The sequence below is a fragment of the Oratosquilla oratoria genome, chromosome 22 (assembly GCF_046742065.1).
Source record: "Oratosquilla oratoria isolate Oo_2021 chromosome 22, ASM4674206v1, whole genome shotgun sequence".
NCBI classification, from domain to species: domain Eukaryota; kingdom Metazoa; phylum Arthropoda; class Malacostraca; order Stomatopoda; family Squillidae; genus Oratosquilla; species Oratosquilla oratoria.
In genome coordinates, this window is record NC_134798.1 from 19842395 (window position 1) to 19859760 (window position 17366).

General features: G+C 36.9%; 1 protein-coding gene across 8 annotated transcripts in view; it reads left to right on the forward strand.

The window, feature by feature from the left end:
- fal (SAM and HD domain containing deoxynucleoside triphosphate triphosphohydrolase falten) overlaps positions 1-17110 on the forward strand; it is a 152787-nt gene extending 135677 nt beyond the window's left edge. For all 8 annotated transcript variants that reach the window (XM_076205663.1, XM_076205669.1, XM_076205667.1 and 5 more), the window contains one exon: positions 13071-17110. In XM_076205663.1, the coding sequence (XP_076061778.1) occupies positions 13071-13076 (6 nt within the window). In that variant the 3' untranslated portion in view covers positions 13077-17110. The remainder of the gene's footprint in view (positions 1-13070) is intronic.
- The last annotated feature ends 256 nt before the right edge of the window (positions 17111-17366 follow it).

Genomic DNA, 17366 nt, shown 5'->3' on the forward strand with positions numbered 1-17366 from the left:
AGAAACAAAGCGGACAGAAAAAGAGATGAGAAAAAAAATAGCCTATACCAACATGGAATGATTTCAGGACTGAACTAAATGACTATCTGGCATTAGAAAAACCAGACATAATGGGAATAGTAGAAACTAAATTAAAAAATAATTTACCACCAAATACTGTGGAACAAGGTCTATACAACTGTTGAATGAAGAATAGAAAGGAAAAACAGGATGGGGGAGTATTATTTTTTTACTAGGAATGACTTAAATGTGACAAAGATAACAGAAGGAAAAAACAACGTAGAATCAATTATAATAAAAGTTGAAAGATATCACATGAAAAGTAGAAAATTTGTAGTAGTGTATGTAGCCCCCAAAACACAGTCCTGGGCAGAAAGTGATCATTCCTAACTGTTGGAAGATACAAACTATGAACTGACCAATATACTGAAGGAAAGAGGAAATATAGTATTCATGGGTGATTTGAATTCAAAAGAAATATGTTGGGAAGAAATGAAAGTAAAGGGTGGAGAAGACATCTGGGGCAACATGCTGCTCGATATGACCATTGAATACACAATGACTCAGTAGATAAAGGAAAATACCAGATACAGAAACAATGAGGAACCATCGAGACTGGATTTAATACTTACGTCAAAACCTGAAATTGTGGACAGAATAGATTACAAAACACCAATAGGAAAGAGTGACCATGTACTAATAGAATTTGAATTAAAAGAGCAAATAGACCTAAGGAGAAATGAGAAACATAGAATAAGAAGACCAATGTACAACAAAACAAATTTTGAGAAACTTAGAAAACTCTTTCATAACACAAACAGGGAAAAATTCCTAAAGGAAGAAACAAGGATGGAAGAGAAATGGAATTTACTAAAAGAAATTTATAATCTGGGAGTGAACAAATATGTACCACAATAAAAACAAGAAAGAGTATACATAAAGAACTGGTACAACAAAAAATGTAGTGAAGCTAAGGATAAAAGAGACAAAGCTTGGAAAAAAGACAAACAAGCAAATGGCAGACATACATCAAACTAAGAAACGATTATGTATAAATACGCAGAGATGAAAAGAGAAACTATGAAAAAGAAATAATAGAAAAATGCAGGGAACATCCTAAACTATTTTACAGATATGTGAATGGTAAACTAAAAAACAAACAAGAAATAGAAAAGCTCTGCCAGGGAAATTATGAATGTACAAAAGAACAAGAAATGCAGAAATTATGAGCAATAATTTCAAATTGGTATTCACAATTGAGAGCTCTCCTAACTGTGAGGGAATTGCAAATTGGATACTGAAACAATGCATAGAGAAGGTAACGGATGAAATATACAATATAATCAAATGCTCACTCAAAGAAGGAAAGGTACCACAAGACTGGGAAAATGCAAATATTGTATTAATATGTAAAGGAGGAAACAAGGAAAATCCAACAACCACAGTAGCAAATAAATGTGAAAAAGTAATCAAAAGAAGATTATTTAAACATCTAGAAGAAAAAAACTAACTGAATCCAAATCAATTTGGATTTAGACAAGGAAGATCATATACAACAAACTTGATCTGCTTCTATTCAAGACTAATAGAAATAACACGAGAGGGATGGATGGGCAGACTGCGTCTATCTAGACCTACAAAAAACTTTTGATAAAGTACCACACAAGAAATTAATAAGAAAAATAGAATCAATAGGTGGCATCGGAGGAAAATTATTGGAATGAATGGAAGACTTCCTGACTGGGAGAAAAATGAGGGTAGTAATTAGAGATAGATATTCGAGATGGGAAGAAATGATAAGTAGTGTCCTGCAAGGATCGGTGCTGGCTCCAATCATGTTTGCCATATATATAAATGACATGGATGAAGGAGTGGAGTGTTACTTGAATTTCTTTGCAGATGACACAAAAATACTAAAGCAAGTAAAAACAAAGGAGGATTGTGAATCATTACAGTCAGACCTGGACAAAATCTGGAAATGGACTCAAAAGTGGGAAGTGAACTTTAATATCAAGAAATGTAGTATGATGGAGTTTGGAAAAAGTAAAAACAGAATATAAAAAAGTTATGAAATTGGTGAAGTGTGGTAATTATTATTGGGAATCTTAGTGTTTACCTTAGTTTGGGAAACTTTCCCTCAGAGTGTTATTTTTTCGATTCATGAGCCTTTCCTGAAACTTTGAACCACGCCTATCGTAACTCAAAATAAGACAATTAAACTCTCCTCCTCTTTATTTTGTTTATTAAATCTATGTAACAATTTTGGTTTAATAAATCGGGAATTAATTTTGAAAAATTACTTAAAGTAAATATTAACCCATGGCCTTCTGAGCTCTTTTCGAACTCGTAAGAGTCCTTTGGAATACTGTGCGCACTAACATCGGAACAGTCATCAGATTACCCTGAGCTCAGGACAAAGAAGGACTTCTTTTTTGGAAACCTCTAACCAAAGGATCACATCTTCGGTTCAGAGGGCCTTCAAGATTTTCGAATTTCTAAAGTATCTACATTTAGAGAATCTACACTGGTTAAAACAGAGGTGACCAGTAAGTTTTCCAATGTATTCCTGAAATGTTAAACCATAGTTTTCATAGGTCTAATCTTCTCTAAATGTAGTCAATTTAATCCTTTCTAATTTGAGAATTTAATCTTCAATGGGGATTCTCTTATTTTCCACAATTCTTCTTTGAAAACCAATGGAATTTCTCTAAAGAAACCTGAGAAGGGTACTTCCTATACTCATTCTAAAAAGACTGTTAAATTCTTTCCTCCCAAAAAGTTAGGCAAAGAAAAGTTACTTGTCAATTTCTGTTTAGAACCAGTAAGTTTACAATTTGATCCTTTGCAGGAAGTCTTTGTTAACTCTAATGTAGAGTATGGTCTTGATAATTTTTATTCTTTAGAATCCATTGGCATTAAAGAAGAACAAACCCCTGACATGCTTTGGAAGTTAATAAATTTACAGTCCATTTCCTTCGAGCATGTACACTATTATGTAAAGATCCTGTGGAAAAAGGATTTGGTGGACCTTGTTCCCTCAAATCTAAAGATAGCCTTGGCAGCAGGGCTGGGGAGTCGGAACACAAAACCTCCGACTCCAACTCCTCTATTTTTGGCACCTCCGACTCTGACTCCTCTTCATGTAATTAACTGATTATGGCCTACATATTTTATAAAGCCTATGCAACACACATACGCTCCAATCTTGAGTAGACTTATATCATTATAACTGGTTTATATCAAAGAATAAATATATATGTTATAGTATGGCTTTCCTATGTTTGACCTCTTCATTAATACTCTTTATAACTGAAGTAGAGACAAAAATTTTGAAAGGATATTGAAGAAAATTCAGTAAAAAAATTATTCTGTAATATAAGACATTTGACATAATATATATCTTTGCAAATAAGTGATAAGTACATTTAAAAACAAAAATACTGTTTTTTATAACAAGTTGAAATATAACCTTTGTAAATATATAATGTAAGATTTTTTTACATAGATAGTTTTGCAAATACAAAAAAAAAAATTATAAAAAGTTTAGGCAAATTTCTTGAAAGGAAACAGTAAATATAGAGAAAATAAACCTTACTGATACGAGTACTGTACAAGGTCGAATGTTACGGCTGAACATGTATGATACTGAAAGGTATATGTATCATACATACTTTTTGGGTATCATTATACTTCATATGTTTTCATACCTTCTTTTGTCTTAATGTACTGAAATTACTGACACAAGTACCTCTTGGTTTAACTACATACTGGTACTGCTATGCGATTATTGCAAAATGGACATTACTCTGGTTCTGGAACCAATCTTATCAATACGAGTACAAAACAAGATACAGCTGAACATGTTTGAAACGTGAAACTTTTTTTTTCAATTTTAAATATCCTTATTTCAATAATTCAATGTTAAAAAGTATAGAGGGGAAAAAGAAGGGGAAAGGAGTGAAGAGATAGTATTATTGCGTTAGTCTACAGTTGAAATCATAATTATCCTACTGTTTGGCAACACAGCAGCGGGAGAAACTACCAAACTGATGGAGTGATGGAAACGATGCATATGGAACTTGACAGGAATATTACAGCTCCCGTGACTGTGTGTCAACAGAAGGTGTAAATTAGAGGTGTTTGATTTATTCAAGTAATACTTTGGATGTTTATCGGTCTATGTATAAATTTGAAAGCCAGCATTGCACAAGGATGTTTTGGGGGTTTAGTGGAATGACCACGAAGATAAGACGATGAGATTTATTACATTTTATAAAATTATTTTTTTTTATAATCTACTTATAAGGAGTGTGCACTGCATAACTCTACAGACTAAACAAAGGCATTATAAAATGTAAATTTAACTGGAGTCGGAGTCAGTATATTTTTACCGACTCCGACTCCAGTGACACTGTAAATGCTTCTGACTCCACGTCCTGACTCTGACTCCCCAGCCCTACTTGGCAGTGGCACAAAGGGTCTATGACAAGCTTGAGCAAAGGGGCCTTAGGGAGGAGTATGAAGCTGTGTTTGACCAGCAAGAGGCCTTGGGTATTATTGAACCAGTTACTAAAAGAGTCCCTAGCCGAATTTTTATACCCCATAGACATGTGCTCAAGAATGATGATCTTGCTACCTCTGAAATAAGACCAGTTTTCAACTGCTCTCTCAAAATAGGAAAAGCCCCTTCCTTAAATGAAGCTGCATTCCTGGGAGTTGATTTGATGAACAACCTCCTCTCTCTCATGTTGTACTTCAGAACCAACAATTTTGTTATTTTAGCAGATATTATGAAAGCCTTCTTGCAGTACCGTTTGAAGGATGCGGGTGATCGTAATAGGTTCTGTTTCTTTAGGAGGATTAACAACCAATATATACCTTACAGATATAATACTATCATTTTTGGTTTAATCTGCTCTCCCTTCATACTGAACTTCATTATCCAACATCATCTTTCCATGCAACCTGACACTCTAACCTAACCTAACCTAACCTCCTTAATTAAAGATAAATTCTATGTAGACAATCTGGTCTACACTACCAATGAATTTCATTCCCTCCCTGCTATGGTTGAAAGGATTAATGAGATCATGCTTAATGGAGGTTTACCTCTCAGGGAGTGGGCATGCAACCAGACTTCTGTTCTTTCTGTTCTTGAACAAGAAGGCATTTGCAATAAGGAAGAGGTAAAGGTGTTGGGATATATTTATAATAAGAATTATGATACCTTGAGAATCAAGGATGTTTCCCTTAACAAAGATGCCTCAACCAAAAGACAAGTTTTGTCTTCTTTGGTTTCTATATTTGATCCATTAGGTCTTTTTTGTCCTGTGTTATTACAAGGGAAATTTCTTATTAGATGTGCCAGCAAATGGTAGATTGGGATTTGAAATTGGATAGCGAGTTGCTTACAAGATGGAAGAAGTTATGCGAAAACTTTAGGGAGGTTAATAACTTATCCTTTAAAAGGAAAACTTTCTGTTCTGAATCTCCCCTTAAATTATTTGTTTTTGCTGATGTTTCTAAGCCTATGGATGTGCCATCCATGTAGGGCAAGAAAGAAGAGAGTTAAAGGAATCTAATGGCTCTCTTCTATTTGCCAAGGTGTGGCTCCTATTAAACAAAGAACATTACCTTCTTTGGAGCTTATGGCAGCTTTACTATCTTTGAAATACCTCAAAACTATTTTTGAGGAAGGACTGGTGTCTCCCCCACGGGTTGATTCTGTGGTACTCCTTGTTGATAGTCAAGTTGTTCTTTCTTGGATCCTGACCAACAAAGCTCCAAAGAAGAATATATTTGTTAATAATAGATTGAAGGAAATTTCCAATCTTTTGAAAAATTTCAAAGCCAAGTATACTCCTATTTCCTTTACTTATGTTCCTTCTGAACATAATGTGGCTGATTTTATAACCAAACCTTGCAGTGCTAAGGTGTTCAAGGAAAAATTCAATTGGTGGGTTTATGGACCAGAGTGGTTGTTATTGCCACCTCATACTTGGCCGAAGGGTCACTTGGGATGTATTCCCTCTAGCATCAAGGGAGACATTGTCAATGCAGCTGTTGTTCAAGTTGACACTCCTCTTCTAATTGATGAGTTTAAGTTTTCTTCTTACAGCAAACTTTTACATCACACTTCTTTGATCTGGCTGTCTTTTTGTTTAAGAAGTCTAAAGCTGACCCAGTTAAGGCTGCTTCAAATTATTTGATGGGTATAATGCAAAGGGATTCCTTCCCTGCTGAATTGGCTTATTTACAGAACTCCACTACTAATGACATACCTTCTTTAATAAGTCGAATGAACTTGTTCTTGGACAAGAATGGTCCAAGGGCAGAATTGACAAGAACATTGACCTCAAATATGAGGTTGTGAATCCCCTTTTTTTTTTTGTCCAAATCCCATCATTTGACTAAACTCTTGATATTCTTTCCTCATTGCCAAGTAATGCACATGGGACTACAAGCTACTCTTAATTTCCTTCGCACGCATGGATTCTGGATCATTAAAGCCAGACAAGCTGTTTTAAACATTTTGAAGGATTGTATACTTTGTACATACATGTACCAAGGCTTTTTCCCCTTTACAAGGGAAGTAGCCAAAAAGAAAAAGGCATAAAATCATACCCACCCATTCCATCCCTGAATACCCTCCACTCCCCTCCACCCTCCCTCTCATCCTAGCACCTCCTGGATGACGGGTCATCCCTGCATCTTGTCCACTGCCCGGGGTCAGAAGCAGCATCGCAAGACACAGCAAGGCTGCTTCATTATATCGGCAACCCCCCATCTACGTCCCCCCATGCATAAAAGGAGAAGACGGTGAGAAATCCCCTTGGGCTGCGTCAAATTTTGATCACACATACTACCTCACCCCCCATCCCCCCACCCACTCCACCTCATGTGCCACAACATCATCCATATACAACCATTCTCCATTCACCCCCGTCTTCTGTCCTCTTCCATCCTTCCTCAACAGACATTCCCCTCTTCCCCAAAGCCCCCTTCACCCCATCCATCCACCTCATCCATCCACCTCATCCTAGGATGTCCCCTCATGTTCACTCCCTCCACATCTACCTTCCATACCTCTTTTACTAGTCTTTCTTCACTCATTCTTTCCATGTGTCCAAACCATCCTAATACTCTTTCATCAACCCTGTCTCTCAACTCCCTTTCCACCCCTGTTCTCCTCACCTCCTCATTTCTCACTCTAGCTTAGTAACCCCCATCATACTTCTCAGACACCTCATCTCAAACACATTCAAACTCCTCTCTTCCTCTCTTATGTTCCATGTTTCTGCCCCATACAGTGCTGTTGGCACAATCACTCCTTCATACAGTCTCCTCTTAGCATCCATTCCCAAATGTCTATTACTCATTACACTTTTTAATCCACCAAGGCATTTACTCACTTCTCTCAATCTACATTCTACCTCCACCTCCACTCCACCTTTTCCTGCCACATTTGCACCCAAATATCTAAACTATCCCCTTCCTCCAGTTGCTCACCCTTAATGCTCACTTCCACTCTGCTGCCACTTTCACCCCTTGTACATCTCATCACCTTACTTTTACCCACATTTATCTTCAACTTTCTTCTATCACACACACTCCCAAACTCTGTCACCAACTTCCTCAATCCCTCCTGCGATCCTGCCACAAGCACAGTGTCATCAGCAAATAACAGCTGGCTCACCTCCCACTTTTCTCCATTTTCCTTAACCATCTCCAATCCCTGACCCACCACCCTTGCATTTACCTCTTGCACCACACCATCCATGTACAAGTTGAACAGCCAGGGTGACATAACGCATCCCTGATGAAGTCCCACCTTTACCTCGAACCACTCACTCTCTCCATTTCTAATCCTGACACATGCTCTACTACTCTCATAAAAACTCTTGACAGCTCCCAGAAGCTTTCCTCCTATCCCATATATCCGCAAAACCTCCCACAGTGCCCTCCTGTCTACCCTGTCGTAAGCCTTTTCCAGATCCATAAAATCCCCCAAAAAACTTTTCCCTTTCCTATAGCTTTCTCACATATCTGTCTTACCACAAAAATCTGATCTACTCAACCTCTACCTATCCAAAATCCACACTGTTCCTCACCAATTACTCCCTCTGTTCCTCTCCTAATCCTCTCAATCAAGATCCTCCCATAAGCCTTCCCAACTACACTTAACAAGCTAATCCCTCTGAAACTACTACATTCACACTTGTCCCCTTTTCCCTTGTAAAGTGGATTTATACAGGCACTCCACCAGTCCTCCGGCACTGTACCTTCTCTCCAGCAAACATTAAATAACCTCACCAGCCAGTTCACCATCACTGTACCTCCTTTTTTTTAGACATTCTGCATGGCATCCATCCAGACCAGGTGCCTTACCTGCTTTCATCATCTTAACAACTGCCCTCACTTCATCCTTCCTTATTTCTCCTCCATTTTCCTCACTCATCACTCTCATTTTCTTAGCATTTCCCACCGCAGCTATCTTTCCCTCCCTATCCTTCTTCACAATTAGTAACTCCCTAAAATATTCTGCCCATCTTCCCCTTACTGCCTTCTCTTCCATTATCATCTCACCATCTGCACCTTTTACCTTTTCTTCTCTACTTGATTCACCTCCTCTTCCTCTCTTAATTTCTTTCCAAAACATCTTTTTATTCCTTTCAAAATGTTCTATCATAATCTTACCCCATTTCACATCTACGCTACTCTTTGCCTCCTTTACCTTTTGCTTTACTTCTCTTTTCTTTTCTTTGTACCTCTCATATGACTCCCTCATCCTATTTTGTAACCAATCTGTGAAAGCTCACATCTTCTCTTCTACAACCTTCTTTGTTTCCTCATCCCACCATTCACTACCCTTCCTTCTATTTCCTCCTGTCCTTCTTGTTCCACACAACATCTTTGCACACTTTGTGACTCCCTCATTGAACCATCCCCATTCCCCTCCACTCCTAGCTCTACTCTATCCTTCACTCCCTCCCACTCCTCCCTCAACTTCTTGTACTCCTTCTCCTTTTCCTTTTCATTTAAAGAGTTCACTCGAAGCACCTCCCTACCTTTTGTCCTTTTCCCCTTCCTCCATCTATCCTCCACTCTCAACTTACCTTCCACAAAAAAATGATCTGATATTCCCCCACCCTCTCCCCTTAGCACATGTACATCCTTAACTCTTATTATTATACACCTGTCTACCACTACATAGTCCATTGATGCTCTATCTACCACCCTTCCATCCACCACCCTCTCCCATGTGTACTTATGATTGACTTTCTTCCAAAACACTGTATTTGCTATCATCAACTCTCTTTCCAGACACATCTCCACCATCAACTCTCCACTACGATTCTTTCCTGGAACTCCACACTTCCCAACCACTCCATCAATTGGTTCATTTCCTATCCTAGCAATAAGGTCTCCCAGTACTGTTACATTGACATTTCTTCCTAATACCTCTATGCACTCATTTAAATCTATCCAAAAAGCCTCCCTTCTACACTCTTCTCACTGCCATGCCCACATGCACTTACAAAAACCCACATCTCCTTTCCCAGTTTCACCTTCATCCACATTATCCTTGAGGAAACCTCCTTCCACTCCACTACACGTTTACCTATCTCTACACTTACTAATATAGCCACCCCTTCCCTTCCTCACCCTCTCTTCACTCCTGATAACCTCCCACTTACACTCCCAAACTTACACTCGCCCTTCCCTTTCAACTTAGTTTCACTCAAAGCCAACACATCCATCTTTCTTCTCACAAACATACTACCTATCTCTTCCCTTTTACTCTCATCTGTACCACATCCACACACATTAAAAGACCCAAACCTTAGGGTGCTGGTTGGAATACTCCTAGACCCTCTTATGCCTTTACTTTTTTTTAAGAATGTCCCCTGTGGGGCTACAGGGAGAAGGATGCCTGGTCCCAGTCCCCGTCCCTTTTTTTCTCGCCTCTTACGATCCAAGTGGAAATACTTGGTGGCAGTATTCTTTTGCCCCCACCACAGGGTAGGTAGGCAAAAAAGGAAATGAATATTCAGAGAAATGGTACAGAACAGTAACAAGGGTTTGGGGGACAGCATAACAGAGGGACAGTCGTAGTATAAAAGTGTCATCATTTCTCTGTGAACAGAGTTTTCCTCTATCACAGACAAAATGCAAAATGATGTGTGGCTCTGGTCCGTAGGGGCGCCCCATATATACCCTAAAGTATCAACTGCATGCTACTTTGCCACAATAACATTCAGCCAATACCCCAGATGGGGAGTTTGTAAAAAATATAATTCCCATGCTGTTAACTATCCTTCTTCCTCTTTACCTGCCTCAAGAATAAAGTTAAGTGTGCCTTTTGCCCATACTGGTGTGGATTACACTGGGCATTTATGGGTTAGAGACAGAAATGGAGATAGGGCAAGGCTTACATTTTGATATTTACTTGTTTCAATACTAGAGCTGTCCATTTGGAAGTTGTGGATTCGATGTCCACTGCTGAGTTCATTTTGACTCTTGTTAGATTTACTAACAGATACGGAATTCGTTCAGTAGTTTATTCTGATAATGCCAAATCCTTTATACAAGCAGGAAGTATTATTGGACAACTTCTATCATCTTATGAATTTGAAGAGAAGTTTAAAATTTCCCCTATTCAGCACAGAACCATCCCTGCTTATGCTGCATGGTATGGTGCCACTTGGGAAAGGTTAATTCAGATGGTGAAACAATGTCTCTATAAGGTATTGGGTAGGTCTGTTCCTTCCTTGGCAGAGATTACCACTCTTTTGTCCGATGTTCAAAAAATTTTGAACAATAGACCTCTTACTTCTCGTTCCTGTGAAAGCGAAGTAGATATTATTAACCCTAATCATTTCCTTATAGGAAGGACCATTCCTTCCTTGCTGTTTGGCGACTTAGTCATGGACTGTAGGGATTTTTTTTATGAAGAGTTTAAGAAACGATGGCTAATGAAGTACTTGGTCAGCTTAAGGGAAAGGGATAGAGCTGCGAATCACAGTTCTAGAAGCTGGGAAAAGGGTGACATTGCTTTTTTGAAACTTCCTTTTAAGACCAGACCTTTCTGGCCCTTACTTCATGTTGTTGAAACCTTTTCTGACCAAGATTATGTGATACATACAGTCACTGTCATTAAGCCCGATGGAAACTCTATCTAGAGCTCCATGCTGAGTTACATTCCTGTCATGGGGATCCTATTTTGCAGGCTAGCGAGTTGGAGCCCTTTGAAGAGGCCTCAAATTTGGAGGAGGTTATTTCTTTGGAAAACAACTGTGTTGCTCCGGAACCTACCTTTTTGAGACCTTGTAAGACTGTGCTAGCCTCTAGAGACCAAGTAAGGTCCCCTAGCTCTTAAAAGGTTATTGTAAATTTTCCTCAAAAGTGTTGTATTCATTAAACACTTTCTTTTTGTTGTCAGGGAGGTTGTGGTAATTGTTATTGGGAATCTTAGTGTTTACCTGAGTTTGGGAAACTTTCCCTCAAAGTGTTATTTTCTTCGATTCATGAGCCTTTCCTAAAACTTCAAACCACGCCTATCGTAACTTTAAATAAGATACGATTAAACTCCCCTCCTCTTTATTTTGTATATTAAATATATGTAACAATTTTGGTTTAATAAATCGGGAATTAACTTTGAGAAATTACTTAAAGTAAATATTAACCCGTGGCCTTCCGAGCTGTTTTCAAACTCATAAGAGTCCATTGGAATACTGTGCGCACTAACATCAGAACAGTCACCAGATTACCCAGAGCTCAGGACGAAGAAGGACATCTTTTTTGGAAACCTCTAACCAAGGGATCATGTCTTTGGTTCAGAAGGCCTTCAAGATTTTCGAATTTCTAAAGTATTTACATTTAGAGAATCTACACTGGTTAAAACAAAGGAGACTGGTAAGTTCTCAAATGTATTCCTGAAATGTTAAGCCGCAGTTTTCATAGAAGAAGAAATAAAAAAAGTAAACTCGGAAAGAGACCTTGGAAAAATAATCAGCAAAGACATGACACCGGACAAGCATATCAACAAAATAGCCGGAGAAACCTTCAACCTATTAAGGTCAATGAAAGTGGTATTTGACTATTTGGATGAAGAAATTATTTTAAAAATATTAGTTACATTATTAAGACCAAAACTGGAATATGTAGCAACACTATGGACACCCAGTACTAAAGAGAATATAAAGAATACAGAGAGCAATGACAAAGTTGGCACCAGCTCTTTCCAAATAAACATACAAAAATTATCCAAATTGGAATTACCAACACTGGAGCAGAGAAGAGAAAGAGGAGATCTACTATCTATAGAATCATGAAAGGAACGGAAATCCTTGATAGGAATGATTTACTAAAATGTGACCATGAAAAAACAAGAGGACATGAAAAGAAACTCAAAAAGGATAACTATAGAAGAGATCTAAAAAAAAAAGAAAGAAAAAAATAGCTTCCCACACAGGGTGCTGGATATCTGGAATGATTTAGATAAAGAAACAGTGTGTGCAAACACTATTCAAGATTTTAAGAAAAAACTTGATGCTGAAAGATACAACGACAGGTCACCACGAGCATAACTACCTTCCCGTATAATACAACTAGGTAAATACACACCAACTGTGTGCACTTTACCACTTCTACCATGAAGCATACCCATTCTTCTATACCTTCTTAACCCCTGTCCCTCACCATTTCTCATACTTCTGTCAGCTTCTCATGGTACCTCAAATTATGTTCTACCAAGAAATGAACTGACAGTTCCCCCATTCTTTCTCCTGGAAACATGAATGTCCACAATTCTTCAAATCCTCTCTTTGGGGACCATTATATAATCCATTAATGCCATGTCAACCACCATTTCCCATGTATACTTATGCTTGTCTCTTCTTAAACCCTGTATTTGGGTTTACAAAAGTACAGCTAAAGCTGTAATATGAAAACTATAATTTGTTGAAAAACCACCCTTGAGTGTAATAGAGCCACCATAGATTGCAGTTGGATCTGTACAGCTCCAAACTGGTGATAATTTTGACAATGTTTCTTTTTTCTCTTTCCAGGATTAGTGAACTGAGTCATAAGGTAAGAGATCCATGGGACCTGCATACAGAAGACACAGGAGAATCACCATCTATCTCTTGTTCTTTATCTTAACTTGGTTGTCAGCAATCTTCCTCAAGATTCAATCACTAAGGGTCATGGTCTAAGATCAGAATGATCATACTGTCAACCATTACATGTCAATGATGGGTGACATTGATCGATGAAGCACTTTACAGCATGTGATACTTCAGAGGAATAACTAGTATTACCTGTACTTGTGATACCAGTAGGATTATTAGATCACCTAATTGGTCAGTGTTGCAATCATGTTGGAATGTACTTACAAGACATCCTCTCAGGGAAGCTGAATAATTTCCTCAGCTACTCATGTACAAATCTTGTAAAGTATCTGGTATTGAAACTTATGTTGTCTTGTCTTACACCAAAATTGATAGATGATGATTAATTGAACTTGAATCTCTTAGATTGTGTGTAATGTGATAATAATTCCAGCACCCAAAATTAAATTTTTGAATTTCCCATCATGGTTCACAACTTGTCACCGAATCTGAATTGATCATGAAATTTTAAGTACAGTATATCCTTTGACAACCATTGTTCTGTCAACTTTTATGGAAATACAGCTTTAATATAGTCCTGTTGTTTGTAACATGGAGTGTTTCTACCTAAACAGTCGTTCAACAATTTTATAACTTGATCATTATGTTTGCATGGCTTTTTAAGGAAACTGAGTGTGATGTGATATTGAAATAATGATACTCCAGATTTAACCTTGTTGATAATAACTGGGGAGGTATAGTATTCAGGATAAAAAGAGTTTTATCATCTTGAAATACTAGTCATTTGTGATGGTTATTACCTTTTAGTTAAAGGAGGGATTGTAGTTGATGATAATACATATGAAAGTGAGTGACATGGATGTGTAAGAGTAACAAATGCTTAAATAGATAATTCATCATTCAACTTGTGAGGGCAATCTTACTAACTGATGCTTTGTTAAGTGATGTGAAAAGAGTAATTCCCTCTTCTGTTTTAATCCTTGCTTGCTGTAGAGGAGCTGATAATTGTGAAAATTTGCAATTGGTGCCAATGTGTGTGGCTTATGAGCAAACTGTAAAAGAAAATATACATAATGCTAGAACAAAATTTAGATAGTAGCAGAAACTTTTAAGAAAGATTTAATGGGTCAGACCACTTTATTTTATTTATCTATTTTTTGTCAAAAAGTAAAATTGCTGCAAATTATAAAAGATTTTACACTGATATATTGTATTTTAGGGTGTCTTTCTGCAGTGGTCAGAATTATGTCATGTCAGTAATGTCATCTGTATGCATGGGGGGGGGAGGTAATTCTAGTTTAGACATGCTGCCCCCAAGGCTGACAAAATAATTATAATAAAAGAAAGATCAAAGGAGCCCTGAATATTTTACCATAATATACGAATTTTGCATTAGAATCAAGAGAATATGAAATATTTTTCCCATATCCTTTCTGCAATAGGGACATTGAATACAATTTTTAAAATCTGTTTAATTATTTCACAAGCCAATAGCTAAAACAAGCTGTAAGGGGTGGTGGAGATGGAAAGTGGTGATGAGGGACGGGGGGTGAGGGCATCACTGAGAACTTTACCCTGGGGCAGCACTTTGCCCTGGGGTGGCACTTTGCCCCGGGGCAGCACTTAGGTATGTAAGGGCTCTGTCTGTATGGCCTTAATTTTATTTGTGGTGAAAAGAAGGTAAAGCAAATTCCCCTAATGTACTTTTAATGCATTATTTATTTATCATAAGTTGTGTGCATGAATGATGTGTGTATAAACGTTTTGTGGATGAGTGTTACATATGAATTGGGCTAGTGACCATCAGATGTGGAAGGTGGTGGTGGTAGTGGTGGTGTGTGGGGGGTGGCACTTTTCGACTTGCCCCAGGGTGGCACTTACCCATGTCAGGGCCGTGGATCTGAGTTACAGCTCACAAAGTGTACTGAGTTGAAGTAATGTACTCACTTTTTGTATATTGGATTGACACTGCCTCTTTCCTCCCCCTACCTTCTTATATACTGTTCAAGGATTGCCATATGTACGCTAGTGGAGAATGGTGGGATTATCAATGTAAAATTAGCCACAATCAATTTTTTTTTTCTTTTCTTTTTCTTTCCTTTGCTTGAAACCTATTCTTATACCTTCTAAACCATTTCTAATCATACAGAATTATAACATTTTGGTTTAAAAATGGTTTGACCCCCATTTTATTTTATTTATTTCTGTTTATTTTTATTATTTTCTTAATCTAGTTGAATTAAATGTTGTGGAATATATGGATAGAGCAGAGAAAGAAGAGATAATAAGAATTTTAAGAGAATGTGATGAACAAAATTGCACATAGAGGAAGTATGATATTAAGATTTATAGGATGAGTTATGGGAAATAAAAAAAAATGAAAAAGGTAAATTGGAAGAAAAAGTACTTAAAATATTATGAAATACTAGTTGAATTACTATGATATTTTTCTTTTCTTTGTTTATTTGCTCATTTCAGTTCAATTGGTCCAGCTTAGAAATATGTTGATGCTGAGTTCCCAGATTGTTCCAGCATATTCAGTCTCTCTCATATGATTTATTAGCAAAATCTGGAATAATTTTAGTTACTACCATATGAATTTTCACTATCTTCTTAATATCTTTCTTTATGAGTGATCACCACTGCAGTAAATTCCACTCTAGGGTGAATCAGGTTTTCAAAAATATGATTTCTTTGTACCTGTTGCACAATGCTACTTTTATGATTTTCAGTATATTGTAGATTTCACAGTAATCCTTTTGATGTGTATTTCCAATATCATCACTTCCAAATCTTTATTATTTTGTGTGTATCTGTACAAATATACAATATGCATATATTCATGGCTGTTTTTTTTTTATACTAGAAGCAATTTAACTCGTATATTTATTTTCAACATAGAAACAATTGCTTCCCAATAGGTTTTGGAACCCCAATATTAAGTTTTTCCTAGTTGCAGTATTGTAGTGTATCACTGATATTCCTGTATTTATGTAGGCATTATACATAATTTGTTTTAATGATGCCCTGTACATGTTTTGTGTCTCTAATACTAGATGGCTAGACTGTGATGGAGAAGATGGAAGTAGTCATATTATTCTTTCACCTCCATATGTTCACACAAAATTAGCAATTATTGGTTGAGGCTCTGCAACTGAAGTGATATTACATATTGCCTTATGAAAGTATCCTCAAAGGGGCTGACAAAGGTCCTAGTACCCTCTCAATCTCATTGAGAAGAAATATTGGACTTTTGTCTGTGTTTTATTAGTACAGTATATGACTTTTTATGTCATATTTTTATAGTAGTAGGAGAAGAGGAGCAGTTATTAGTTGTCACCTCTTATGTGAAAATGTGAAAGAAATACAAAGTTTACTGATAGATATTGGCCCAGTGGGACAATGGGACAGGTTTGAAGGTGTTGACCAGTTTTCAAGATACATAACGGTATCTGTTGTTGATTCCTTCATAACATGATTATAATTATGAATTATGATTGTAATTTTATGCTTATGTTGCCCATCAGTGGTAGAAGTTATTTTTGGTTTTGTTGTGTGAGGTTTAATATTGTTTGTAATGAGGTGTGAAAAAAGAAATTTACTATTGTTTGGTATTGAAGTGCTTTGATTTTATTGTTCATGATATGATGTGCTTATTAATTTGAAATGCAGGTAATCTGTTGAGATTTTTTCCATTTGTAAAGCTTATAATTTTACTGGTAATTCTTGTTTTATATATCATTCAGGAAAGAAATTAAGGTCCTCCTGGAAGATTTTCAAGAGCGGGAGTCAGGTATCACAGAAGAATTTTTGTTATTTTGATATCCATTGATTTCATTTGAAAGCTTTTTAAACTAAATTTAAAATATCAAGATCATTTATAGACTTTTCTGTAGCTGTGTGAATCATCCCCATGCTTTCTAAAGAGAGAGATGGTTATACTTTTTCAGGAATGTAATAAAGAATTGATATCTTAATTGCTTATCATCTTTTACCAGATGGAATACATACTTTGAATAATACTTCTTGACACAATGGGAAGCTTAGCTTGATGTCATGTAGGAACACTCTAGCTGTCAAAATTTGTTACTAAATTTGCTGTTTATATCCACCTTAATTTGTCCACATCCTTTCATATTTGATCTACAGCTTTTGTCTTGATACATATACCAAAGGCTTTTTCCCCTTTACAAGGGTGGTAGCCAAAAAACAAAGGCATAATATCCAATTCCA